This window comes from Copadichromis virginalis, linkage group LG16 (assembly GCF_057382275.1).
Source record: "Copadichromis virginalis isolate Kocher_CV1m ecotype Utaka linkage group LG16, C_Virginalis_male_GT1.1, whole genome shotgun sequence".
NCBI classification, from domain to species: Eukaryota; Metazoa; Chordata; class Actinopteri; order Cichliformes; family Cichlidae; genus Copadichromis; species Copadichromis virginalis.
In genome coordinates this window covers 22,482,446-22,509,234 of record NC_140633.1, presented here as the reverse complement: position 1 = coordinate 22,509,234, position 26,789 = coordinate 22,482,446, and the positions used below count along the sequence as shown (strand labels likewise).

General features: G+C 42.3%; 1 protein-coding gene across 1 annotated transcript in view; it reads left to right on the top strand.

Moving 5' to 3' along the window:
- Nucleotides 1-5,511: 5,511 nt before the first annotated feature.
- Nucleotides 5,512-26,789, top strand: part of igsf3 (immunoglobulin superfamily, member 3) — an 80,737-nt gene continuing 59,459 nt past the window's right edge. The window contains exons 1-2 of the mRNA XM_085433832.1: nt 5,512-6,193; nt 24,929-25,309. Coding sequence (XP_085289958.1) covers nt 6,154-6,193; nt 24,929-25,309 — 421 coding nt within the window. The 5' untranslated portion in view covers nt 5,512-6,153. The remainder of the gene's footprint in view (nt 6,194-24,928; nt 25,310-26,789) is intronic.

The following is a 26,789-nucleotide window of genomic DNA, read 5'->3' as shown; positions in this document are numbered from 1 at the left end:
CCTCTCGAGCTCTTTTCTGAGCCCTTGGTATTTCTCTAGCTTCTCGTGTTCCTTCTTCCTGATGTTGCTGTCATTCGGAACCACTACGTCGATCACTATGGCCGTCTTATTCTACTATGTCTGGTTGGTTAGCCACCACCATTTTGTCCATCTGTATCTGGAAGTCCCACAGGATCTTAGCTCGGTCAATCTCCATCACCCTTGGGGGCATCTCCCATTTTGACCTCTGGACTTCCAGGTTATACTCGGCACAGATGTTCCTGTATACTAGGCTGGCCACTTGGTTATGGCGTTCCGGCTTAGCGTACAGCCTCAGGGTGCTGGACTTGGGGTGAAACCCTCCATGCATGGTCAGGAGCTTTCTTGTCTTGATGTCAATGGCTTCTATCTTCTCCTTTGGCCAGCCTATTATCCCAGCAGTGTTCCTGATCACGGGCAGGGTGTAGGTGTTGATAGCCCGGATCATGTTCCTACCGTTCAGCTGACTCCTCAGGACTTGCCTAACCCTCTGCAGGAACTTGGTGGTTGCAGCTTTTCTAGCGGCCTCTTCATGGTTTCCATTTGCCTGTGGGATGCCCAGGTACTAGTAGCTGTCCTCTATGTCTGCAATGTTGCCTTCTGGTAGTTCGATCCCCTCAGTTCTGACTACCTTCCCTCTCTTTGTTACCATCCAACTACACTTCTCCAGTCTGAACGACATTCTGATGTCATTGCTGTATATCCTGGTGGTGTGAATCTCGTTCACTCTTAGCATACAGCTTGATGTCATCCATGTACAGGAGGTGGCTGACAGCTGTTCCATTACGTAGTCGGTATCCGTAGCCAGTCTTGTCAATGATAACACTGAGGTTAAGGGGTAAAGGCCTATGCAGGACAGCAGTGGGGACAGAGCATCTCCTTGGTAGATCCCGCACTTGATGGTGACTTGTGCTATGGGTTTGAAGTTGGCTACGCCACATCCCCATTGAGTTCCTGATGAAGGCTCTTAGGGTCCTGTTGATCGTGTATAGTTCTAGCCATTCCATTTGTGGGGCATTGAGTCATAGGCCTTCTTTAATCAATCCAGGCAGTGCACGGGTTGGTCAGTCTGGTCTTGCAGTCTCGGCTGATTGTTCAGTCTACCAGTAGCTGGTGTTTTGCACCTCGGGTATTCTTGCCCATCTCTTTCTGTGCCCCACTCATTTATTGAGCCATGTGCCTGTTCATCTTAGCCGCTATGATGTCTGACAGGAGCTTCCACGTGGTGCTGAGGCAGGTTATTGGTCAGTAGTTGGAGGGGACCGGTCCCTTCTGGGGGTCCTTGAAGATCAGGACTGGCCGGCCTTCAGTTAACCATTCTGGGGGTCTCTCGTCAACTAGCAGCTGGTCCATTTGTTCTGCCAGACGCTTGTGGAGTGCAGTCAGCCTCACTGGCTGCAGTATTCAGCCAGTAGGCATGAACCATGTCGAGGCCTGGTGCTGTCCAACTCTTCATACTGGAGACCCTTTCTTGGATGTCTGCCACTGTGATGGTTACTGGACCCTGTTCAGGGAGGTTGCTGTGGTCTGCCCCCAGATCCACCCGTTATGGGTTGCGTCCTTCTCCCATATGCTCTTCCAGTATTTTTCAGTATTGTTCCAGCCTTGGTGGTGCTGTTCTTATATTGTTCCCCTGCCACTGAGAGTACACCTTGGCTGGTTCTGTGGAGAACAGCTGGTTTGTTCTCTTGCCTTCTATCTGTCCGGTGTACCTCTTTAAGTGGCTGGCCAAGGCTGTGAGTCGTTGCTTGGCAGTTTCCAAGGCCTCAGGTATGGACAGCTTCCTGTATTTCTTAGGCACCTTCTTCTTCGCACCTTTCTGCAACTCCGATAGTTGGCTAACCTCCCTCTGTGCTACCTTGATCTTAGCCTCTAGCCTCCTTCTCCATGGAGGGTACTGCCCCTTGTGGCTGTTCAACTTGTAGCCAAGCATCTCACTGATCACTCATTCCAACACACGTATAAGCACCAGTACATATTATCAAGCAATCATGGCATCAAAGCAAGTGTAAAGAAGCGAGGACATAAAGTCCCACAAATAGAATGCAGTAAGGGAGAGAAATAGTCTAAGAAAGCTGAGGGATGAAAAAGGAGACAGAGATAGAATGAGATAGAAGGCCCAAAAATTTGGTAGCTTGACAGTCATTTCATATTAATACTCTACATTAAGAGCCCCTATGATGAATAATTAATCTGCTGGAAAATGTAGTGATTTGTGCTCCTGGCAGGCTAATGCAATGTAAAATAAAGCCCCGTGAGTGAGTCTGTGGATGTACACAGAATAAATTTGATGAGTACTAAGTTTGAGCATAAGGCTGTATATTTGCAGACCTTAGCTTGGTTTAAAAAAAAAAATAAGTCATGCATTACATTTGGTTTATAACACAAAGGTAAAATTACATCTTTAACTGCACCAATCACTGCGTGGTATAATAAGAGGTTATCTGACAAAGCAGTATGCAATCTTTCAAGCCAATGTGAAGTGTGGCATGAGAAATTGAGTAGTGCAGTGACTCAACCCACATTAAATCCAACATGGAAGAGTGGCACTTGAATCTAACTGTTTTGACCAAACTGGAGAGCTTATCCCCCTTTTTCCTCACTTGAACCTGGGAGCCAAATATTACAAAACACATTCTTTTTTTTCTTTTTTTTTGGCATACAAAATGCTAGAGAACACTTTCTCTGTTTATCTTCCCCTCGATCTTAACCCATCTGGATTATTTCCCCATTCCCCTCCTGCTTCGCTCATTGTCTCTGTCTCGTTCCTCTTAGGGAAGCCTCTCAAAATAATTATAAGCAGAAGTAGTTTCAAAAGTTTACTGCACATGCTTTCTGACTCCATCAGCACCCCCCCCCCCCAATTCCCATTTATGTCAAAGATCATTTAGGTAACCAGATTCAGTGTATCCTCTGTGTACCCCATATTACAGTCAGGTTTCATCAGCAAGTGGCTGGGTGCACACCTGATTCCATGCTATAATGGGACTCCTCTTTTCATATGCAAGTTTATTATCTCAAAAAGCAGCTTTCTTCTGTAATTTAAAGCGACAACGACGTCTGCGCGCCTGCATTTCCATTTAAAGGATCCAAATGTTTGCGTGCACGTGTGTGAGCGAACTGCCTCTTTTACACTATCATCTGTGCAATACTGACGCATTCATATGTTGCAGTAGGAAAAAAATGCTCAGAGAAACCTAATAAATCATTCATATATTTTCGAGACGTTGTATGAAAATCTGAGTATGATGAAATAAGTGAACAAAACTCCCTCGTTCCCCACAATGTGCCTCTCAGCTATACAACGTAACCTTGCTGACACCACCTCAATGGATAATGCCACAGGGTACTGAAATAGTAAGTCCATATTAATAAAAGTAATAATAAGTGGGCCTGTACAAGTGTCACACAGTGCGGAACAACTGAAAGATACTAATGAGAAAGCTGTGGCTCTCAAGGCATCATCTATAAGGGCCCTGTTATGAAGTACACATAATGCAGACTTCTCTGTTTCCATGGAGACCTATTGTGATCCCTAGCACACACTATACTCAACATGCCCCTCAAGCTTTTATTCTTCTATAAGCACGTGTTCGACAGTTGTGAAAACAGGTGCAATTGGGCCAAAGGTGAACTTGTCTTTAGCGCTGACATAATGCTAGGCTCAAACAATGCTACTCTGGCTTTAGCTGCCTGTACAAAAACGTGGCCTCACTTGGCTGTGCAATAAGGGCTCTGCGGAGAACTGAGCTAATTTTAAGTGTGGAGCAAAAATGTAGATCAGGAGTAACACACATGCCCTACCTAGCCTGCTCTTTTTGGATGTGCATTAACTCAGCAGCACTAGACCTGGACAAACCTTTGGAAAAGCTGAGGCAGTAGTCCACATGCTTCATAGCGGTGTTTAATCCCATTCTCACTTACATTTTCTTGGCAGCAGCGTCTGCTAAAGCCTTTGTTTGCTCTATAAGCAGTCTAAAAGATGTATCTTTTTTCCCTCTTAATATCATGGCACACAGAGGGAGAGACAAACAGATGTATTCTTCCCATTAAACTCTTGTCTTTTAGATGTCATGTTGCGGTTTATTGACGCACGTGTGCTCTGTAAACATCTCTCTGTCTCTGGCTGTTGTTCAGGGCCCACACCGTGTTCGTTAAGTTTCATTTGAGCTCAAATCCGAAGGCGAAAGAAGAAGAGAATCATTTTACTGCTTTCCAAAAAAAATTTTTTTATGTTACATTCAGGCGGTTTCGGAACTTGCAATTCCCAGCTGATGAAGAAAATAACAGATGGGTCCACTGCAATTGCATTTTTTTTTGTACGCACATGCAAAAGGCCTACTCATTTATTTATGTGCTACACAGGAGGGAGCTTAGAGTTTTACTAAGTTAGAGCTTTTTGGGCTTTTCAATTCAATTTTTCAGAGAGCAGCTCTCTCACTTCACAGCTTCTCACCCGAGCAGTTTTATTTCACTTGTGCTATTTTCTGTCTCCCAGCAAACTCCCATTCACCCTGTCTATTTTAGATCCTGCTAATAATGGAGCAGCGTCACGAAAATCAATAAATCTGTGCTTATGTCAAAGCGATGCGTGGTTTATGTTCTCATAATCTGATTCAAAGAGGGATGGAGTTTCAACCCATGAAAGGTGAACTGCGTTTTTTTCTCAGATATTTTTCTGCAGTTCCCAAACAGAGCGGCACCTCATTATGTTGATTGCCAGTTGTGTGTAACGCAGGTGGTGTATGGAGAAGTGGGGTGAGGGGGGGAAGGAGAGGTACAAAATCTGTCTATAACACGCAGACTGCTTTGTAAATTATACATGAGAAGGCGACATTTGTGATCGGCGCAAAATAAACAAACACCATCAAAGAATAGCCTGATATTTTATTTTTCAAGTGATAATCATCGTGCGTTTATGCAGTAAACAGATGTTGCGCGAACAATTCGTGTCTACCTCAAAAAAGTGGTTGAACTCTACCCTGCAAATAAAAAGCTGGGAAAACTAGTAGCATAAGGGGCTTAATTGCCCTCCACTCCGATTAACCTATTCAATCTATCAACGGCCTGAACTAGAATTTCAACAAACAAATGCAAATGCGTCCTTGTCCCACTGCACCCCAGACCCACACGGCCGGGGCGTGGTTTTAGGGGTGGAGCAAGGCAACACGCTTTCAAGTTTTCAAACTGCCAAAGTGCTTGGTCAGGCAGAAAACAAGGAAATAACCTCCAGAGAGGAAAAGCAACGGGTTGGGTCGTTTCTTTCTGGGGATGAACTGCTTCATTTTTTTGAGCTCGTAAAATCTTTTAATAATCTTGTCAAGATTTAGACGCATAGTGTCTTAAATTAGCACACAATGTCCACTTGAATTGGCAGTAACAACTTCAAATCACTTATTTTGGGTTAGAGTATTGTGATCAATCTGGTGTGATTTTTTTTATACAGAGTATAAAGCCTTGCTTGCCTCATCTGGAGCGCCCGCCCATTGGGCTTTCTGCGGAGCGATAGTGGAGAGATTGATTATAAGGTCTACGGGATTTGCCGTGGAAAAAAACAGAGCCTGCTTGGACTGCTTGCTCGTGATCCTGCGCTCCCATCAGTGAGGGGAAGGAAAATTATCCGGGACTTATTCCAGTCTGACTCCCAAAACCGTCAGCACTCCCCGCCTCCCTTCGTGTATCCAGATACGCAGGAGTCACGCCGGACTTTTAGTTTTTACTGAGGAGGCTGCGAGTGCGAATCGCCTCCGCAGTCTCGGATGCGTAGTGAGCCGGTGCTGCGAGTGAGTGGGTTGGGTCGCCTAGGCGCTGGGCATACGCACACTTCATCGTCAGCGATAAAAGCAGATAGGTGAGGGTAAAGGCGAGAGGAAACGACATCGGAGGCTTTTTATTTATTTATTTTAAACAGAAGGACGTTGTAGAGAGGTGGGTCGCACATTTGGAAAGCCGCCAGCTGTGGATTTGACTCTCAAGGAAGCTTTTTTATTCTTCTTCTTGCCTCCGGGGTTTTGTAGACCTCCTTATTTTCTGGTTCAGGACCAGCAGCTGATCACACTGTCAGACGCCACCGGCTTCTCATCTAAAAGGAGGGGATATTAAAAGTGGATCAGCGGAGCAACACACACACATACAATGGCAACCGGTGCGCTCTTTCTAGTCTGCGCTCTGCTTGGTAAGTCATCTGAAAAAAGAAGGTGAAAAAAGCTTTGAGACTGCGTTTGTTATCTGATTTTTATTTATTTATTTATTTATTTTTATCAGTGCTCAGATTTCCGAGATAAAATCGGCATCTGCTGTTTGTCTGTCACGGCACACCTGTATGAGACATGTCAATCAAACCTCTTTACAGGCAGGGGAACTGGGCTAGTAGTCATTCTGAGTCAGGTGGAAGTAGACTACTTCGGTTAAATCGCTGCAATAATAACAGATGCCCGTGAACAGCTGTGTGTGTGTGTGTGTGTGTGTGTGTACGCGGTGAACTAGGTTAATGTGATATTTGGTCTTTAGTTAGAGACTAAGCTTATACAGTCCTGCAGTGTTAAATGGATTGATCATATAGGCAACCAGCTGCTGTCGCCACACACACGTGTATCAATACATCCCCTATAGATGCACATAATATAGACACATCTGGATCTGTGCATAATAGATTCTGATGTCACCCAGTGCCTGCTCTGCTTTACAGTAAGTCATCATCATAAAACCCATTTGTCACTGTATGAGACCTTCCTGCAAATGCAAGTTTAGACACATTGATGACACACACACCACACACACACTGATACAAACATTCATGCAGACATCACTGCTGACACACACATATACATTTCATCCTGCCTGTGAACTGTCCCAAACAAACACCAGATGGCTTTTCTGTTCCTGGACTGGGTGGCCTGTCAGCACTGCTGAGGGGGGGCACAAAGGAGGGGGCGTGCGGGAGTGGGAGTGGAAGTCAGCCTGCTGGAGGCCCCCACTTGGCTTACCAGCCTGTGCCTTGCTTCTCATCCCCTTTCAGCACATCGTGAGTCACTTTCACTAGGATCAGACCTCTGTGCAGGTTTCCCAATTCGAATGTGAGATGCGCTGGCCTTCACACGGTCACAGTACAGATGAGATATCGGTGGTAAAAAGGGATAAGAGAGGGGTTTTCATGTTGCATAATCATGATTCAATTTGGAAGCCCTTTGAGGTGGCGAAGAAGCTTTTGGGTGCAAGGAGGGAGACAGTAAAATGTAACAACTGTCTGTGTGGCTCTTGTTGAAGTAACAGTGTTTAACATGATACTAATGCTATTATTGCCAACATTATCAGTAATGTGAACCTGACAACTGGGACGTAGTCCAAACCAAAGGCAGAAAATCACCACAACTGAAAAATTATAGACTCAGAGTAAATTATCTGGAACCAGTGTGTTAACAAAAGTGCAAATTCTCTGGCTCTGGCTCTTTAAATTGGAGTCTTTTCAGACTATTCTGATTGTTCTGTAAACAATGTCTGTGGGATTAGACTGCTAGTCAAACAAAAGCATGACATGTCTTTAGGCTTTGGTAACTTGTGATTGGTATTTTTCACTGTTAGCTGACATTATAAACCAATCCCCCTCGAGAAGACAGAAAAAAAATATTGGGGTGGCAATCAACTGGCAAGCAGTCAAGTTCAGTTATTCCAAAATAGAAGTGGTAATTTAAATCAGCATGATGGCATCAGGAACTTTTTAAATTTTTTTACTTGAATCATTTCTGTTCACAATGATTTCAAATTCTATACCTGTCCTCCAATTTTAGAGCCATCAGAGCCATGAACTAAATAACTAAATAACGTGTCTGAAGGAAAAATATGCTTATATTTCATATTAGCAGCACTGGTATTGCTATATTGATAATGCATCACTAGCATATGCACTGCCACATACTTTCATATCATTTGTCTATCTGTCATCTACTTGCATACACAAGCAGCTGTGGTAGGTTAGAGGTACTTGTCTGGCGGTGTGTGATCAGCTGTGTGATTCATTCGCAGTGTGTCAGCAAGCACATGTTTGAACTTACTTTTTTTATGTTTTAGTGCTTGTTTGTTTGTGTGTGTGTGTGTGTGTGTGTGTGTGTGTGTGTGTGTGTGTGTGTGTGTGTGTGTGATAAGGAAGAACATAATAAAGATGGCTGACAGCTGTGATAGATGAAGGCTGTATCAGTCATTATTAAAGACAGAGGTGCCACTTACACATTCTTTTGGCAGGCAAATCTTATATTGGCTTATTTATGCTGCTGAGTTTGCAACCAGGTACGTGTGTGTGTGTCTGTGTGTGTGTGTGTGTTTATTTGTGGCACCAGGGTATATGATATAAAGCTTATAAAAGGAGTCGCCTGAAGGAACGAATATTTATTAGCTTTACAAACAGAATGTCTTCCTTCTCTCCTTCAGCGAGCGAGAAAGATGTCATGCTTTTGGTGTAAAAGTGTGTGTGCTTTGTGCGGGCATTCTTCTGTTTGTGTGAGTGTGTTTGAAACCGGGCAGCCAACTTGCTATCCAACATGTTCCAGTTTATGTAACTAAACTGGAAGTGTGATATGTGCGAGGCTGTCAAGTTTAACTGCGAAATGCCTCAGTGGTTTCCGTTTACTGGGTTGATAGAAGAGCGGCCAGTGGATGCTCAGGTTCTGATGAGCTGCCATTGGTTCTGTTGAGCTCGTCTAAGAGCAGCTTCACACTGTTTAGCGCAAAATCCTGACGCCTGTGTGTGTGTTTCACATTTTGTATCTCTGTATTTGTCGAATATCTCTTCCAACTTCCATAACAAGATCTGTTTTTACCTTGTTCTCATGACGCTTAAACGCGTTATGAATGAATTTGCATAAACCTGCATGAGACGGTTAGTTATGGGGATGGGAAGGGAGTAATACAGGTTTTTAACGTGTAGTATACCTAGTATAGCTATGTAACATCGATAAAATCAGGTCTCATATCAGGCACTACAAACTCTATACCAATGATTTGTGTTTTAGCTCATCCCTTACAAACTATGAAGAAGTGGATCTATACTATAATGGTTTAAGCATTTGTGGTTTACACATTGGCCTATCAAGTGTGCTATATAGCTCAGACATGCTGGTCTAGCGGCTGCGGTGGGCCCTTAAGAGGGAGCACTTGAACGTAGCTTGCTACAAAAGATTAAACGTATAACCCTGCTGTAGCATCACAGTTTTGTGACTTTAGTGTTTTTCTATCTTTTTCTTCACCTTTTAATTTTTTTTCCCCTAACACATTGGCATGCTAATCATGTATTGTCTGCATTCATTTTTAAACACGGCCAAGTAGCTTTTCAGGTCTGACTACAGTAAATTGTCCTTACTGGAGTGTAATAATGGAGCTTCATTCACTCAACAGTCTCTTCCTTTTGGTATTAGGATTGTAAGGAAAACACATTAAAAAAAAAAAGCAGAAATGATATCCTTTGGGGAAAAAGGTCAGCAGAAATATGAAGTTTTAGTGGAGGAAGTAAAACTTTCAAAAGTGATGGTATGGTGGTGGTGTGTGTGGTGGCTGTTTTCTTTTTTCCTTTGAGCCATCTCCCTTCTTCTCTTATGAGGATTTTGATGCTATTTTTTGATCACTTGTTTCAAGCCTGTAGAGAAACTGAAACCATAGCCTGTTATCCAGGCTCATTACAGTGCTATTGATCGAAAAGAGAAAAGTTTTAAGTACTTGTTGTAGCACCATCAAACTTTGAGCTTATCAGCCGACCCTTTATCAAGCTGGCCCTCTAAAACCGGCCCAATCAAAGAAAATGAAGGTACTTATAAGCTCATTATCAGTTTAGACATATCTAATGTGTAGTGTTCCTTTTTCCCCCCCCTGTGTTTTTAACAGAAATAGAAGGGCGGTACTTGCAGCCATTCAAGTGCAGATTTGATTGTCCATATGGTGCCGTGACAATTGTCGCAAATGCTTGAAAGTAGTTCTACTTTGATCTCATTTTTCATTCCAGACAAACTCATTACAATGTTTGCATTTCTTAATGTGAACAAACTGTATAATTAACAGAGAAAGAAATTAGGAATCTTGCATATGAAATTGACTCATCAAGACAATTGCACATAACTGTTATAAGTGATGTTATGATGCAGGTTTCAAGGGAACCCATTACTTTCTTTTCCAGAATCTTTGTGTCATTTTAAATCACACCTCTTCAGAGTCATCCTCCCTTTTAAGCCAACTTTATTCTTGCAAACAGAAGATTTGAACAGCAGATACACTACTGTGCAAAAGTCTCAAGACCTCAGTCATTTCTCTATATGGAGACATGAAGCCAGACTTTCGTGTAGATTTTTTAAGGTGTTCTTGAGCAATTGTTCACCAGACTTTCTGAAGGAATTTCAAAGTTTTTCTCTGGACATTGGCTGTGTTTTCACTAATTTTAGTCCAGTTATTGTGCCTGTGTTGACTTTCAAGCTTGTAAGAATTACACTCATTATTTGAAATCTTGGTCTTTTTTACTATAATAATGGGTTCCCTTTGAGGAGAAGTAAGATGCTACATCATTGCGTCATTAATATAATAATAATAATAAATAAAATTGTCAAAAACAAAAGTTGTCAGAGGAATACTTGATTTACTGGAAAAAAAGTTTCTTTTTAGTAGAAAAATTGATAAAACCACAAAATGTTTCATGTTTTTTTTTTTTCTGTTTTTAACCATCTCAACCATCTATATTAAGAGCAAAAAGAAAAGTCCTTGGATATTCATCTTTTATTCTTGATTCATTCAAATTATCCTTACAGAAGCAGTATTGTTACATTATTAATCATCATCATCAATTAATAACAATGCTTTTCATGAAAAATGGACACATTTGAAAGTAATCCTTGATCATATAAGTATATTTTCACAACACATCTTTTGCAAATGTAATCTTCTCTCATTAAACAGATTATACACATTGAATGTGATCCATTATACTCCCACGCTTTCAAGGACCATGCTAATGTCACTGATGCTGACTCAGGCATTTCAAATTTTGTTGGGATTCAAAGTTTGTCGTGCCACTCCCTGATGCACACCCCGCCTCTCCTCTGTCCCAAATAAGAACAACAGCTGAAAGCCCCCCCACCCGAAAATTACGCGCATTACAGCTTGTTTGCGGTCAAACCAGTGCGTCCTCATGCTGAGCACCTTGAGTCAGCTGTTACAGCACGGGGGAATGCATTTCATGTGTGTTTAAGCCTCAGCTGACACAAGAGACAGTGCCGTCTAGACACTGAGGCAGAAAGCAATAACTCATTGGCTAGCTGTTTGCATAGCTGATCTATGTTTATGGTATGGGAATTTTTGGTGCGAGTCCCAAGATTTGTTCCTCATTATTATTATTTTTTTTCCTGCTGTTGTCGCCAGAGTCAGAGGACCAATTTCTCTCTGTTAGGGGGAATACGAGCTTGTGCAGCTGTCTGATTGCAGCGCTGTTTGCTCCCCTTGTTATTTTCTGTGCCTGCTGTATTCTGTAGTTGCACGCACGCTTGTTTGCATCATAAACACCAGACCCATCTCTTTGTGTATACCCATGACAGGATGCCTTTTGTGCTATTGTTTTTTCATATCATAACATTGTTGACTCGACAGAGGGGGGGGGACTACCAAAGCAGAAACAAGACTGACAGCTTGGCTATCATCCACAAACTGTGTGATAAGTTCCCAGTAAATATTCATTAAAGTTGGGATGTATAATGACAACAGAAGCTATTCGTCGGTCAACATTATGACTGAGATGTCTCATTAGGCATGGATCAATAGAGCTGCATGAGTGGTGTTTTGTGATTGTGCCAGTATGGAAATGTTTTGTCTTCTGGGAACTTCCTGTGTCATGTGTACCTAAAAGCAAGTCAGATACTGGCTGGTATGCATGTCCTCAGGCCAAGGAATTGTTGCCCTGTAGTAGACGCCAGTCTACTACCCATTTGCTCGCACCCAATTGTGACCAGAGTTTTCCTACAACACCATGACCTGGATGACTGAAAACCTTCACAGACCTACAACACCAGTGTTGTCTGTTGTCATTCGCCCTCCTGTCTGCATCGTCTGAGTGGTGAAAAGCTGCAATTAAACTCATGTTTCCTTCTAAGGGAACATCCAGAAAACATCAGGAAACTGAGCAAACTTCTAGTGCTCACAATACATTTAAAACAAAAGTTCCTTATATGTACCCCCACCTCCCCATGACCCACATCGGAGTTGTCTCTCTCCAACATGGGGAGATAAGTGACTGAAGACAACCAGAGTTCTTGTAGGAGACTTCCTGCCTGCCACGGCGAATGAGGAAAGTGGCTGGAGCTGGAGACAGAGAAGAGGCAGCGTCTGCTTTGTGTCTGATCTTAACTCTGCTGCGGTATCTCTGGTAAACTGTCAGGCCTTTCCTTACATCATAACTCTGCCACATTCTCATTCCCGGGCCTGTTCGCTTATTCACGCCTCAGATCCAATCTCGTGCTTTGCGATAACATCCCAACTACATCCCTTTAGCCATTGAGTTTGTAAACTGTTTAGGTGTTCTTTGGAGCTGATTTGCATACGTGCCCCTGCTTCTCCTCACTCACACGCTTAAAAGGTACTCCAGCATGCCTCCCCCTCCTTCTCCTCCTGCTTCTCCTCCTCCTCCAGTGAATAGCCCCTGACCTCCATCCCCCACTCATTTTAAACAATACTGTGCCCAGCCCACCCCTTCTTCAAAGAGCACTAATTAGAAACTGCCGTCAAGTGTGATCCAAACCAGATATTTATCTTTGGAGTTTCAGGGGAAGGTGCTAAGTTTAACAATCGCATTTAGTGGGTGTATTTACATGCACCATTCTTGCTTAGTTATAAGACCAACAAACCCCCACCCCAAATCCCTGGGGGTTTTGCCGACTCCTCCCGTTTTCTGTGTTAGGAGTCATGATGGCTGGTTGACAAGAGGATTCCACTTCACTCCTACACACACACACACACACACACACACACACACACACACACACACACACACACACACAAACAAACAAGCACTAAAACAAACAAGCACTAAAACATAAAGTACCCACAGTACTGAGTTGCTGTCCTTCCACGCTGCTACACTCCCCTGCTCCCTGCTTGATCCTCCACCCAAGCAGATCCCACGCGGGTGGGATGCACACCAGGCGCTGTAACTATGGCGACCACTCCCCCCACCCCCACGTCCTCATCGTCTGACAGACACTCATCTCTATGCCCGCGTTTAAAGAAGCACGTGCGCATAATTAAATGTCTATATTAACGTTTCTTTGCCTTCAACATTCCCCTCGCAAAAAGCGCTTGACTCACTTTACCGCTATGTTCTGTTACGGCGCTCGCTTTTACACATAAAACCAAAGATGTGCTGGCGTGTGTATGTGTGTGTTTGTGTGTCTAATTGCTTATGCATAAATGCATGAATTTACAAGCGCATGTCTTTCATTGCCTGAGAGGCAAAATGACTGACAATGGCAGAAAAAGTCTGTTTGAAGTAGAGTAATTAATAGTTAATTAGTTTTCTTTCCAATCTGCGGCTTAATGCACAAACGTGGGAACTGATAGCAAGTTGCCAGTCATACAAAAAAACCCAAACCTAACCAGTGTACATAAAGTAGACGCAGCTGTCAGGCATAATTGTACACAAGTACAAGATGGATAATGACCAGAGATAGCTGTGCGGCTTTTATAGCTACATTTTCTTTTGCGACAATTAACGTGAACATTCGACTCTTCTGTAAGAGTTAGTCACGACTGCATATATTGTGTACAGCTTTATTATTATTTATATATTTCCTTTAGTCTTATTTCTGGAGGAATAGCTTGGTTTGGGCGTAGCTCTGAGACCGCAATGCTTTGTCATTCAGACCGGGTGGGGGATGTGTGTGTGTGTGTGTGTGTGGGGTGGCAGGTGGGGGGTTGGGAGGAGGGAATCAGGTTGGTTATGACTGGGGGGTTGGGGAAGAGGAGGTTAGTGTGGTAGCAGGTGTCCACATAGAGTTGATGCATTTGGGGTGGGGTGTAGATGGAAGCACTAAGTGCACTGAAGGTGTGTTCGTGTGTGCACGTAGAAATGATTGGCCCAGACAGACTACCTCTGTCCTCTGTCCAGACGCCTTTGTCTTCCTCACAGTGACAAACAGTAGTTGGGATTATGGCTGTATTTGCCATGGAAAAATTGTCACTTTCAGCTATTAATGTAGACACCTCAATGTGGCACAGACGGTCCTCCTTCAAGTTCTGTTCATCAGTCTACAGTGACTGTAGCCATCTGTTACACTGTATGTGTTTACCCTGCCTTTCAGTAACCCAGATTCCATAATTCAGGAGTCGCACATTTCCAGAAAAGCATTTCAAACACCTGATGTGGACCTGTTATATTTATATAATTTCCAACGGCATATTTTTATTCTTAGACTCTGCTCGCATTATCTTTAATATTGTTGCAGCCCCTTTCCCCCTCCTTTTCAAGTTAACGGTCTTCTGATTGGCTTTCCCTTGGAACCAAGATGACCATATTAGGACGCTCTCTGTCATCATCTGTGAGCCAAGAGTAGGAAAAAATAAGGGGAACCAAACATTTAGGGAAGTTTGAAGCTTTTGGGTCACAGGGATTGCTTGTACATAGGCTGGTGTGAGTAACTGATACTTTGACCACATTAAACACCATCATCACCAGTAATTACATGTTACAGCAATTATGTCATGCGATGTGTTAAAAATCCAACTTTCTGCTCTTTTTTTTTTTTGTGATATAAATCATAGAGTAAAGACACCTTGACTCATTAGCGATTCGGGAGTCACTGGTAAACAATGCTTTGGCGGGGAAAGAGTTTATGAGCATCCACTATTATACAGGTTTATGACAGAAATTAGGAAATGCCTGCATAATAGGTTCCTTTGAATTTGCTGTAGCCTTGGCTGGAGCGTGGAAGACAAAGCATTACTAGCCAGCTCTGTTTTTAATCATTATGCGCTGTTGTTAAGGAATGACCTTCACGCACACGTTTAAGGTTTTAATTAAATTTATATGTCAAGCTACTGCTCTAGCTGTGTATGTCACAGTAGTGACTGTGTGTTGATTATCCGTTCCGTATGATCTCTCCGGATAAAACAATAAAACTTAAAAGCTCTTTTTCCGACGTGGTCCAACAAGAAGGCGAAGCAGCTGAGGGTGTAGGAGGGAGGATGAAGAGGCAGCTGTTCTGTCGAGAAGGATAGATTATGATCTGCTCTGCGCTGTTGACACTACTGACGAATAATGCCAGCACCGGAAATGGAGAGGAGAAAATATGAATCAGCCCACACACTGAAAAATTACATTTCAGCTAAGCAGGCGTATCCTTAATGCTTGGTTCCATTTATAGTGTAGTGGCCACTCACACTTCGAGCATTCAGCACCATATTGACGCAGAAGTAGGAATTAGGAACCCCCCTCGGCTTCCATCCTGGTCTCACCAGCTGTTACGAGCAACAGCGCAGGTGAGGTCATGACTGCTACAGCCCAGGAGGCCCATAAATTAGAACTAGTTAGCATAGTGAGGCGCGAGGACAGCATGACCCAGGTGTGATTCAAAGCAGGAGTCCTAGTTTACACCGAGATTTGAGAATTGGATGGGAGTTACAGAAATGGAGACTATAGCATGATTGATTTGAATGCAGTGAGACTTGAATGGCATTTTTAAAAAAAAAGATCTATTGTCTTTGAATCCAGATAGAAGATTGGATCCAATGGCTATTTGTCTAGGCAATGCATAGCATAGATGTATATATATTTTTTAAATAAAGGATGTAACACATAACTTTCTGGAAAACTGCAACTTGGGCTTCTTTTATGACACGTCGGTTTGAAGGATATAACTTGTTTTTATTTGTGAGCTTTATTGGTTGTTATAACCGGACAGTCAGACTAACCTAACTGGCTGCTGCCTGCGATCTTGCTCACCACGTTTACCTCAGGTCTCCTGAAAGAGCAGGAAAGCAAATAAGTAGGGCTGGGCGATATGACCCAAAATTCATATCTCGATATTTTTTAGCTGGATGGCGATATAAGATATATATCTCGATTTTTTTTTTTTTTTTTTAAGCCATAAGTTAAGAACAAAAAGAGAGTTCTTAGTCACACTGTGTCCCAGATGTCACACGGGCACTTTTATTTACATACAGCGTAGATATTACTCAAAAATAAATTATCAGCATTTATTAAATAATCATGGTCCATAAATAAAAGAAAACAATGTTGTTTTTGTGCATAACAAAAAGCTCACAATTGTGCAGTCAAAATGTAAACTAATAGTCGCTGAGCATAATAACAAAGAGACAGATTTCACAGCTGCACCACGTCTCTGAACAGGTGCCGTTTGTGGTCCTTATACACACACAGTACGTATCACTCCGCGAGGCTCCTCCTCTGTAGCCGTAATTCTCCGACAATCCATCAAGCGGTGCAGCTCCGTAGCTTAGCAAAGTCATATTAAAACATTTTTTGACAGATTGCTGAGCGCTGTGTACCACATAAAATCGGTTCGCGGTCAGTAAGCACAACCAGAATTCATACATAAGGCGCACTGTCGATTTTTGAGAAAAGGAAAGGATTTTAGGCCGTGCAGCCCCTCTGGGCTGCATGTCGTTAGCGCGGTTAGCTCGCTAACACATTGACGCCATCCAGCCCCACGCACGGTAACTCGCTAACGGAGATTTTCCGCTTTCATCTTGTCATTGCCTGCAGGTGAAGCTATGGGGGAGTTGTGTTCAGTGCAGGAGAGGCGAGGCCGAGTAACGTTGTGTAGAGACAAAAGTGGACGAAAGAGAGGCAAACCTGCGGCTCCACAAGTATAATTATAACGTAACATAGACTATATCGATATAAACGATATTGTCACATCTTATATCTCGTATGAAAATATATCGATATTTTTTAAAAACTCGATATATCGCCCAGCCCTACAAATAAGTATTCATTCACACACGGACACATTTGTATTTCACGGAATGTCAAACAATCTCTCCCAAAAATTGGCTCCGTCTCACTTGTTCTCTCTCCCCCCAACCCCCGAAAAAAATTTTTATATATACGAAATAAAAATAGAACTAAATAACACTACACAAGGTACTTGCCTGTGAAGTCTTTGCGTGCAAAGTTTAGAGGGAGCATAAATGTGTACACAGAATTGAAGTGCACACTTATTCACTTACGTATATACGAAAATGTGCGAGTTAGTTTACTTCTGATCCTCTTCTTGCCCTCTGGCTTTGTTTTCTTCCATTTAACACATCTACCCCTTAGTGAATTCGGCCCTGTGTATCTGTTATTTATTATTAGTCTTTTTTAAGTCTTGCAATCACTTCCTATGTACTACTAACATCACCTCTGTCTCTTTACTTGACACATACAAAGACAAGATGGTGACATACAGTTGAACTGCTGTTCTACCAACCCCGTGGACATCCTGTACTCTGTCGTTGTCGCTGTGATTAGAAGTGTGTGGGTGTAATGGGCAGTTGTTGTAGCTGTTCGTCAGCAGTTGGATTGACCAGCCGGCCTTTGTAACTGACCTCTCGTGGAAGACGTAACACTTGCTTTTTCTTTCTTCTTTTTTTTTTTTAGCCATCTCTCCCTATCACTCAGATGTTTGTTCGACAGTGCCTTGAGGGAAAACATTTAGTTTTTCACTTAAGTACAAAAGATAAGATGCTCCCACTTAATAAATGAGGCTGTCAATATTAAAGATTCTGAAGCTGGAACAAGGGTCAGAGGTTTTTAAAAACAGCCCTGCTGCAGCGACTTCTACAGTCTGACACACGCCATGATTATCGCTGCAGGAACGACACGGATGGCAAGAGGAGTAAGAGGACGAGGCCTGAATTGCAATATTCGATGCTGTCTAGAGTCTCTCCAATACGATGAGAAAACTATAGGAAATAAAGTCGGGTATTGTCATCAATCTATTGCTGGGTTTACATTTGGATGATTACATAGTGCCATGTGGAAAGCCTGACAAGCCGAATGTTAAATTTATTCTGCAGAGGCAACGTGAAGAATTTTAGTCTGTTAAATCACATTTCTTTTGCACAGACACTTTCACGTAAGAGGCATTACAAAAATACAATTCGTGCTCTTTGCGGCGCACGATATGATTTAGCATGTAAAGGTTTATTTTGTTGGACAGTTTTGAGAAAGAAGCTAGAATTTGTATTGTGATCATACCCTTACTGCCTGCTAATGTGCCCCTCTTGCATTAAAAAAAAATCTCTCTTCATTGATCTTCTTTCCTTCTGTTTTGCCTCATCTTGGAATCTCTCTGTGTCTTTGGCACTCTTGCTGTCTCTGGTAATGATGTTAACAGGGTCAAATGCTTTCAGGGGCCTAGAGGGAGAAATATACAGAGTGATTTTGGAGTATGGTTAATGAGTGCAGGGAAGAGTGGACAGGAAAATATTCGTCATCGCTCTTTGGTCTTTATTTCTTTCTGTAACACAAATGGCAGCACATTATTTAGCAGCATGCCTACACACTCACTGGCCACTTTGTTAGGTACACCTGTTCAACTGCAGGTTAATACAGATATTTAAGTAGCCAATTGCATGGCAGCATTTAGGCCATGCGTTTAAACATGTGCACAACGGTAAGATGACCTGATGAAGTTCAATCTGAGCACCAGAACTGGAAAGAAAGGTGGTTTAAGCAACCTTGAATGGCATGGTTGTTAGGATCAGATGGGCTTGTTTGAGTCTGAAATTGCTGATCTAGTGGGATTTTCCTGTACCACCATCTCTAGGGCTTACAGAGAATGGTCTGAAAATGAGAAAATCTCAAGTGAGCAGCAGTTCTCTGGGTGAAAATACCTTGTTGATGCCAAAGCAAAATGGCCAGACTGCTGATATGAAGGCAACGGCAACTCAAATAACCACTTGTTAAAACCAATGTATGCAGAAGAGAATCTTTGAATACAAAAAGTGATTAACCTTGAAACAGACAGACTGCCACAGCAGAAGACTACACCAGACGCTTCAGCTATCAGCTAAGAACAGGAAACTAAGGCTAGACTCACCAAAATTGGCCATTAGAAGATTGGAAAAATGTTGCCTGGTCAGATTAGTCTCGATTTCTGCTACAGCGTTCAGATGGTTGGATCAGAATTAGGCATTAAAAACATGAAAGTGTAGCTCCAGAGTGTACCCATCCTCTGAATGCTACGCCCATCAGGATATTGCATCATGTCACAAAGCTCAAACCATCTAAAACTGCTTTCTTCAACATGACAATGAGTTCACTGTACTCAAATGGCCTCCACAGTTACCAGATCTCAATCTAATTGAGCGCCTTTGGGATATTGTGGAACAGAAGATTTACATCATCAGCTCCTGAGGCAAAAGGGGGTCCAAACCCCAAGGTGTAAAATATATATTCAAAAGCTTTGTGCATTTTGTAATGTTCTGCAACCTGGAGGCAACCGTTCTTCCCCTTCCGCTCTTTTTTTCCCTCTGCTCCCCGTGTAATCCTTTGCTCTTCTTATTGCTGCCTTACTCTGGATCATTTTGAACCTCCCTTGGGCAAACTGGACACTGATGTAGAGCACTTTTTTTTTATATGTAGCATGTTCATATGTTTAAGTCGTGTTTCGCTGAATCATTAGACGGTCCCCTGTTCAACTTTCCTAAATAGTTTTTGCCAAAAAGCATTGAGGTGAAGTTTAAGGGCCGGCAGTATCTCAAACACTGGCTATAATCCCAGTTTAAGATTCAAACCACTGTGCGCTAAACTAAAATAGTCACAGAACTTATTTAGTTTTATGCATTGCGTATCTCCCTGTAATATTAATAATTCATGCTAAGTTGCAACCTTATTAGTCAATATTTCATGATTTCTTGTGGTGGAGTTTACCAAATGATTGAAGGTGAAGTAAACACAAGTAAACCAACTTGAAAAAGTGGCAGCTGTGAAGAAAAACAAGGAACTCACAGAGGGGAAACAGCAGTCAGTGGGGGGAGAAGCTAATCAGGGAACTGAGAGGTTCAACTGACACGTTATTAAAATTAAAAAATAATAATACATAAAGTCATTGATGCAATGGTGCAGAGGGTAAAAAAATAATTTTTTGCCTTTTTGAGGCTGCTTTTTACTCCTTCCGTTATAGAGATGATTTTCTTGCAGTGAATACAGTATCACAGAATCAGTGTAATGTGATGTCATCATTATTGTGGACATATATTGTCACGCCTTGACTTCTATCGCTACTGAAGAACAACAAAAAAGTCTTCCGTCTGCATCAAGAAATGATTGGAGCTATACAGTAGGGTTGTGGTAGAGTGGAGTTCACATGTTCTCTCTGTGCCTGTGTGGGCTCTCAGTAGGTTATTTTAACTGGTGATTCTAAAGTGGCTATAGGTACGAATGTGAGCGTGAATGATTGTCTGTCTCTACGTGTTAGCCCTGTAATCAAGTAGCGACCTATCCAGGGTGTACAGCTGAAATAGGCTCCAGCCCCTATGCGACATAGAATTGGATAACAGGTTAAGAAAATGGATGGATGGATGTTTGGAGTTGTGACCACCTTCTTCCACTTTAGAAACAACCTGCTTCAAGTGAGAGAAGTAAAACTCTTAACAAAACAAACACAGAAATATAAAAACCTCTGATGTGAAACAGCCAGAGCTTTTATTCTCGCTGAGAAAATCTGATAGTATCTATTCACTCCGAATAAGGCAATTGAATAAATGCATTTACAAGGAGTCTAATCTATTTTTTTTGTATTAGAGCAGTCAAGTGTTATGAATTCACAGTAATTTAACCTCATATATTATATTAGTAAAGCAAGGCTGACGCCTCACCTTTATATCATAAACAGAGACATACTTTATTCAGTCCCATACTGGGGAAATTCACTTGTTACAGCAGCAAAAGGGAAGAACAGGTGAATTAAAGATGCAGATGGTTACTATATACAGTAAAATACACCAAGATTTTTCTTTTTGATATATACGTAAAGTACAGTGGAAGTGATAATAATATACATCATTTTTAAACAGTATTTATACTGTGTGGGTATTGTACAGCCTGACTGCGGTTGGGATGAAGGAACTACGTTAGGCTGATCCTCGTTAGGTTGCTTAAACTTTTTATGGGTGTCCCTGTGTGCACGTATAGAATATAATCTGTATTTACACGTGTGGGTATGTAATTTAAAAACTGAAGCAAAGTGAGAGTCATTGATGGACAGCTCTGTTCTCTACATTAGCATGTGTTTGCACCGCTGTGAAAATGCCCTCTATATTACTTACGCCCTACAGTGTTTTTTATTATACACCTTTCAAGGTGTATAATTATCATGTGTCATAGAAGAGTGATGATGTGAGGTGTAGGTATGAATGAATGCGAGTGGCCTCACTGCTGTTTCCGCTGAGAATAAGACACTGGCCACGAATGATTGGATTAGTGTTTAACCCCCCTTCTTCTTAGCTTAATCCTCTTTGCAGCTTTCTCTCTCTCTCTCTCCCTCTCTCTCTCTGTGTGTGTGTGTGTGTGTGTGTGTGTGTGTGTGTGTGTGTGTGTGTGTGTGTGTGTGTGCACGCATTTGCAATCATTTGCTCCCATTTGCTATATCCTCCAACCGATCAACAGGAAGGTCAGCTTGCTTGTGGTCATTCTTCATCACCTGATGTGGGACACATGTTTTTGCTTGCACCAAAGTTGTGTGGGAAGCAATGGGCCAGCTATGATGAGGTATGAGATACAGGAAAGGAATACCAGAGAAGGAAAAAGGTAGCAAAGCAGGACATCTGCGGTATGCAGAGATGGAGACGAGCGTTAATAATAGAATATCTGAGGCCTTGTTGAACAAATATGGACACTTGGAGATCAAGGCAGCGCAGCCAGAGGTGAAAAAGTTGGGAGATGGGGGGGGCGGGCTCAGGATTACTGTGGAAGGGTGGTGGAATAGAGCGATCAGTTGAAGGTCTGCAGGGTTTGGTTTGTCATTGTCATCCTTTCTAAACAGCCTGCAGAGCGATGGACACTTTGAAGTTTCACAGAGCTGCTTAAATCCTGCTTGAAAAGATGCAGAGAAGCGTGAGGCACAGAAAAGAGACAGGAATATCCAGAGAAAGAGAGACTGCAGGGGCAGGACGAAGGGGAGGATTGATGATTGGTGAAACATGGAGGAAGGGAGTGAGAGTAATCAGAAATGAGGAGAAGCTTGTTTCATGAGGATGACAGGAGACAAGTGAAGGAAAGCTCTTAGTGCACCAACACAGTATGAGTCGTATGGTTTGTTTTTTTGGGGTTTTTTTTCCTCCTTCTTTTTCTGGATGTATGAGTAATATGTTTCCAGCAGTTCTAGGTGAGAAGCTGCAGCGTGAGGAGCACTAATGCAGCAGTACAGACTTGGATTTGGGTAGACTGGGTGCCGCCAGATTAGCACACTGACATCACAGCAAAGAAACACTGGGGGAACCAAGGTCTGAGTCATTACTGATGGCTCCTGCTCTTACATACTACATTCCATGCTGTGGTCAGATAGATTTTGCCAGCACATTTCATTGTAGACGTTCTGTCTTGAGTGCTTAATGCTTTCTCTCTGTAGAAACATTTTTTTATATCAAGTAAAAGTCAGTTGCCAAATTTTTAACAGGTTATGATTCATTGCAGTGTGGTACAGCAGTATGTGCAGGTCCAAAAAGATGTGCAAAGCTGGCAGATAAGCAGAAAAAAGCTGACGGCACAGATTGCATACAAATTGGATAAACAAGTATGCAAGTTTATTAACGAAAATATAATAAATAATAAATGAAAACATGTTGAATTCCCTCTCTGACTGGTGTGCGCGGTTTATTAATCCATTTCTGTGGATCCTCTTCTAATTATTTTTCCTCTACCACATGACCCCCAGGGGGGCTCCACAGAAATCTGGGGATAAATATTTTGCTTAGTGACTTTTTGTTTTTTTGAATTCCTTTCCATTTCCATGTTCAAACAAAATATGACTTTCCTAAATGGGTTGTGTGTTATTGATTGAATGTGTAAATAAAGCATTGTCGATGCGTTATGAAAAATGACTCAAGACCGCATTCGAAATGTCAATATGCTTATGACCCCCACACACACTGCTTACGAGTGCAGCATTATTAAGAGTGGAATTGGAACACTACTTTGTCATTTCAAGTCTTGTATAGTGTTTCTATAATATTCGCACAGGAACGTAGCAAGGCTTGGTGACCTTACCGGAAGCTACAATGAGATTCCGAACTTTTATCTTGTTTCTATAGTAACACAATAATATCACAACATAATTGTGCTGTTTGAACAATTTAACTTGAGTTTTTTTGCGTTTTGTTTTTCATTTCTCTTTGAAGAAAAGGTCAACCTATCTACAGTGGCTGCTTTCATAATTATGAGGGCGTACAATTTTGAAATCCTTGCCTTGAGGAATGATTATTTTAATCAGTTTTCACTTCAGTCTAACTGATTTCATAGAGTACTAAGGTGAGGGACTCACAATAATAGATTTGTAAAACTTGTTCATTTGTGGAAGGTGTTCAGGAATCTCAGGAAGCAAGGAAAACAAAACGACACACGAGCCCCTCATCTAGATAACGATGCTTGCTCCGACTCTATTGGAAGTATTCTCCTACAGCAAAATCATCGTAACTTTTCCTCCCGTTCATCTACGTTTTGCGGACTCTGCGAGCACGATTTGCAAAAGGGCCTTTGTTTTTCTACAAGATTGACCTTGGACAGGCAAACATGGGTGTTAATGGACCTGCGCTCACAGTGAATGAAAGGACGGGTGTAGTGCAAGTGTGAGAGAAAGTTACTATGGTAAGAGTGAGGATGTTAAAGTTAAAAAGCTGTTTTCTAGTGAATTATTAATGCTGAGCATTGTGCCTACAGACACAGCCTCTTACAGACTTTCTTTCTTACATGCACACACACACACACGCACCCACACACGAAAACACAGCTGCAATCCCCAGTTGCTTGTGCAGACAGGAAACAGCGTACTTGTCACTCTGTCTGGATTTGGGGGTATGTGTAAATGCTCTGTTGTCTCTGGCCCCAATGAGAGGGATGTTTGTAGTTGTTCCTTGAATGGCGAATGTTCTCTGTGTGTGTGTGTTTGATATGTGTGGTTTTATGTGTGGTTTTGTGTGTGTGTGTGTGTGTGTGTGTGTGTGCGTGTGGGTGTATAAGGAGTTAAGGCAAACTTCACATATGCTGAGCGCCTAAATATAGGCTACAAAGAGTGATAATAATCGGTCTTGACAAGGGCTTGGTTTGCTCGCAGTTTGTTGCAGTCCCCTGTGATGGTTTAGTTCACTAATTATTTTTGTTTATAATGAGAGCAGTGTGTAGCCAGGAGGGAGATGTTTTAAAGCTACCTTCTTAGCAAATGACAGGCTAGTAGAATAGCCAACAATGTTGGTACCGGATAAATCTAAATTATGAACAACATATTGGATACCAACACGCATTTTACCAGCTCATGCTGACCTCCGTCCTGACTCCCAGATGGCTGCTTCTCACCACAGTGTAGTACAGCTGCGGTGGTGTCCTTGTGGGGAAGGGTTAACATGCGAGTGTGTGTGATTGCCGTGAGCGTGATTAGATTATAGCTGTGAGCTACTGTGATTTTTCTTTTTCGTTTTTCTAAGTGGTTACTGGTGTTCAGAACTCGTTCGGGTGAGTCTGTGTGCACACCTCGACCTTGGTAAGCACACCCGTGAATGCTTAGTTGCACATGTCACACTGTTTCTGTATTCCTGGGAGATGTGGGGGGCATAAACTCTGTTAATGCTAAATATTTAAAGTGCAGTTTTGTAACCTATGCTCTCTCTTTCCTCTCTCCCTGCCTTCACCCTGTCCACTCCTCCCTTGCTCCCACTACCTCTCCATCTCTAGCCGGTGTCGCTGTGGCTCAGCGAGTGGTAACGGTGCAGAGTGGGCCGCTCGTACGGACTGAAGGCTCACACGTGACCATCTGGTGCAACGTGACGGGCTACAAAGAGGGGACGGAGCAGAACTTCGAATGGTCCATGTACCTCCCTTCAGTACCAGACCGGGAGATTCGCATTGTGAGCACAGCTACGAAAAACTATGCCTATGCCGTATATTCCCAGAGGGTGACTAATGGGGAGATCTTTGTGGAGAAGCTGAGTAGTGACTCAGCTGTGCTGCACATCACCAAAGTACAGGCCAAGGACCAAGGTCTGTTTGAGTGTTACACACCCAATACAGACGGGCGGTACCTGGGATCCTACAGTGCACGCACCAACCTCACTGGTGAGTCTCTAAGAGCACACGTGTACACACAGAAACAAGCTTATGCACACACACACACGCACTCAAACCACATCTCGGTACCACAGGTACTAAAACTGTGTGTAGCTGAGCATGAGCATGCAGCTAATGTGACATCTGTGATAGGCATACAGAAACATAATTGGAAGATTTTATACTGAATTAGCATTCAGCTTAGGGAGAGGAGGTTTGCTTTGCACCTTTCAAACAGAGGTTCATTAGCACTAATCTAACCTCTGCAGCAGTGCAGTTTATGTGCCACTTCACAGATATACAGTACTGTGCAGAAGTCTCGAGTCACCCCTCATTTCTTAATATTTTGCTAGGATGGGAACTACGTGCAGCGATTTGAAACATGTACACATAACATCTTGAAAGTCAGCATTTGGTATGAACTTTATTCTTCAACACAGCCTTTCTTCTAATTTCTTTAAATAATCTTCAACAATAGTTCTCAAGGCATTCTTGAGACATTCAAAGCTCTTCTTTGGCTGCCTTCTGTTTCCATTTCCTGTCAAGATGATCTCGAACTGCTTCAGTAATGTAGTGCTCTAGGGAGGCTAGCCCATCGATGAACATGATGGATGATTTCCTCCTTTGTGTTAGGTGCCTTTTTAATGCTTGAATGATTCATAGGTCAGTTTTTAGTGGCTTAACAAACAAAAAAAAAGCATTCCTGTGAAAAAGATCGGGTACAAGAACTGGATGGAAAATTGGTGAAAAGGCTGGAGAACTTTTGCTCGAGAGCACTAAAAAAATACAAGAAAGTGTTATATCTTGGGACCCAAATATAAAGACATGTGGAGTGGCTTAAGACTTTTTCACATTACTGTATATTCTACTGCTTTCTGCTAGCAGAAATTTGAAAACTTTAATTTATTAAATCAAATTAGCTAAAAAAAAAAGCAACAAAAAAACATCCATTTTGGCGTAATGATATAACAGTTTGATCAGTGACTGTTAGGATAATTATAATTGTAAAAAAAAAGCACCTGCGCACACTGAAACATGCATTGAAAGACTTTCCCCTCCACTACATTGTCATGTATTTCCCACCTGTTTTGAACGGGGGGAAAACCAAGACGCATCCACACAGGTATTCCCACACCACCCATTTATCTATTGCCGTGGGCTCTTTCAGTGTACTGGCAGAATGTGAGACTGTAGCAGTCAGTAGTTTCCCCTCTCCCGCTCCTTATTTTCCGGAGTCATACACACATCCGGAGTCATACACACATCTACCCAAAAGGCAGTACTGAAGACACAGCTGTCACTCCATTCCCCCCATAACTTCATGCCTTTATTTCTCTCACGACTGACCTTCCTTTTAAGGTCAAAGCAGATTCCGATGGGATGAAAGCACAGTATCACTGCGAGCTGAGAAATGCAAATATTTGCATACTTTTTGAGTCACCATTGCAAAGACATTGTTTGCCTAGAAGATCAATGGTTAGTTTAGCTT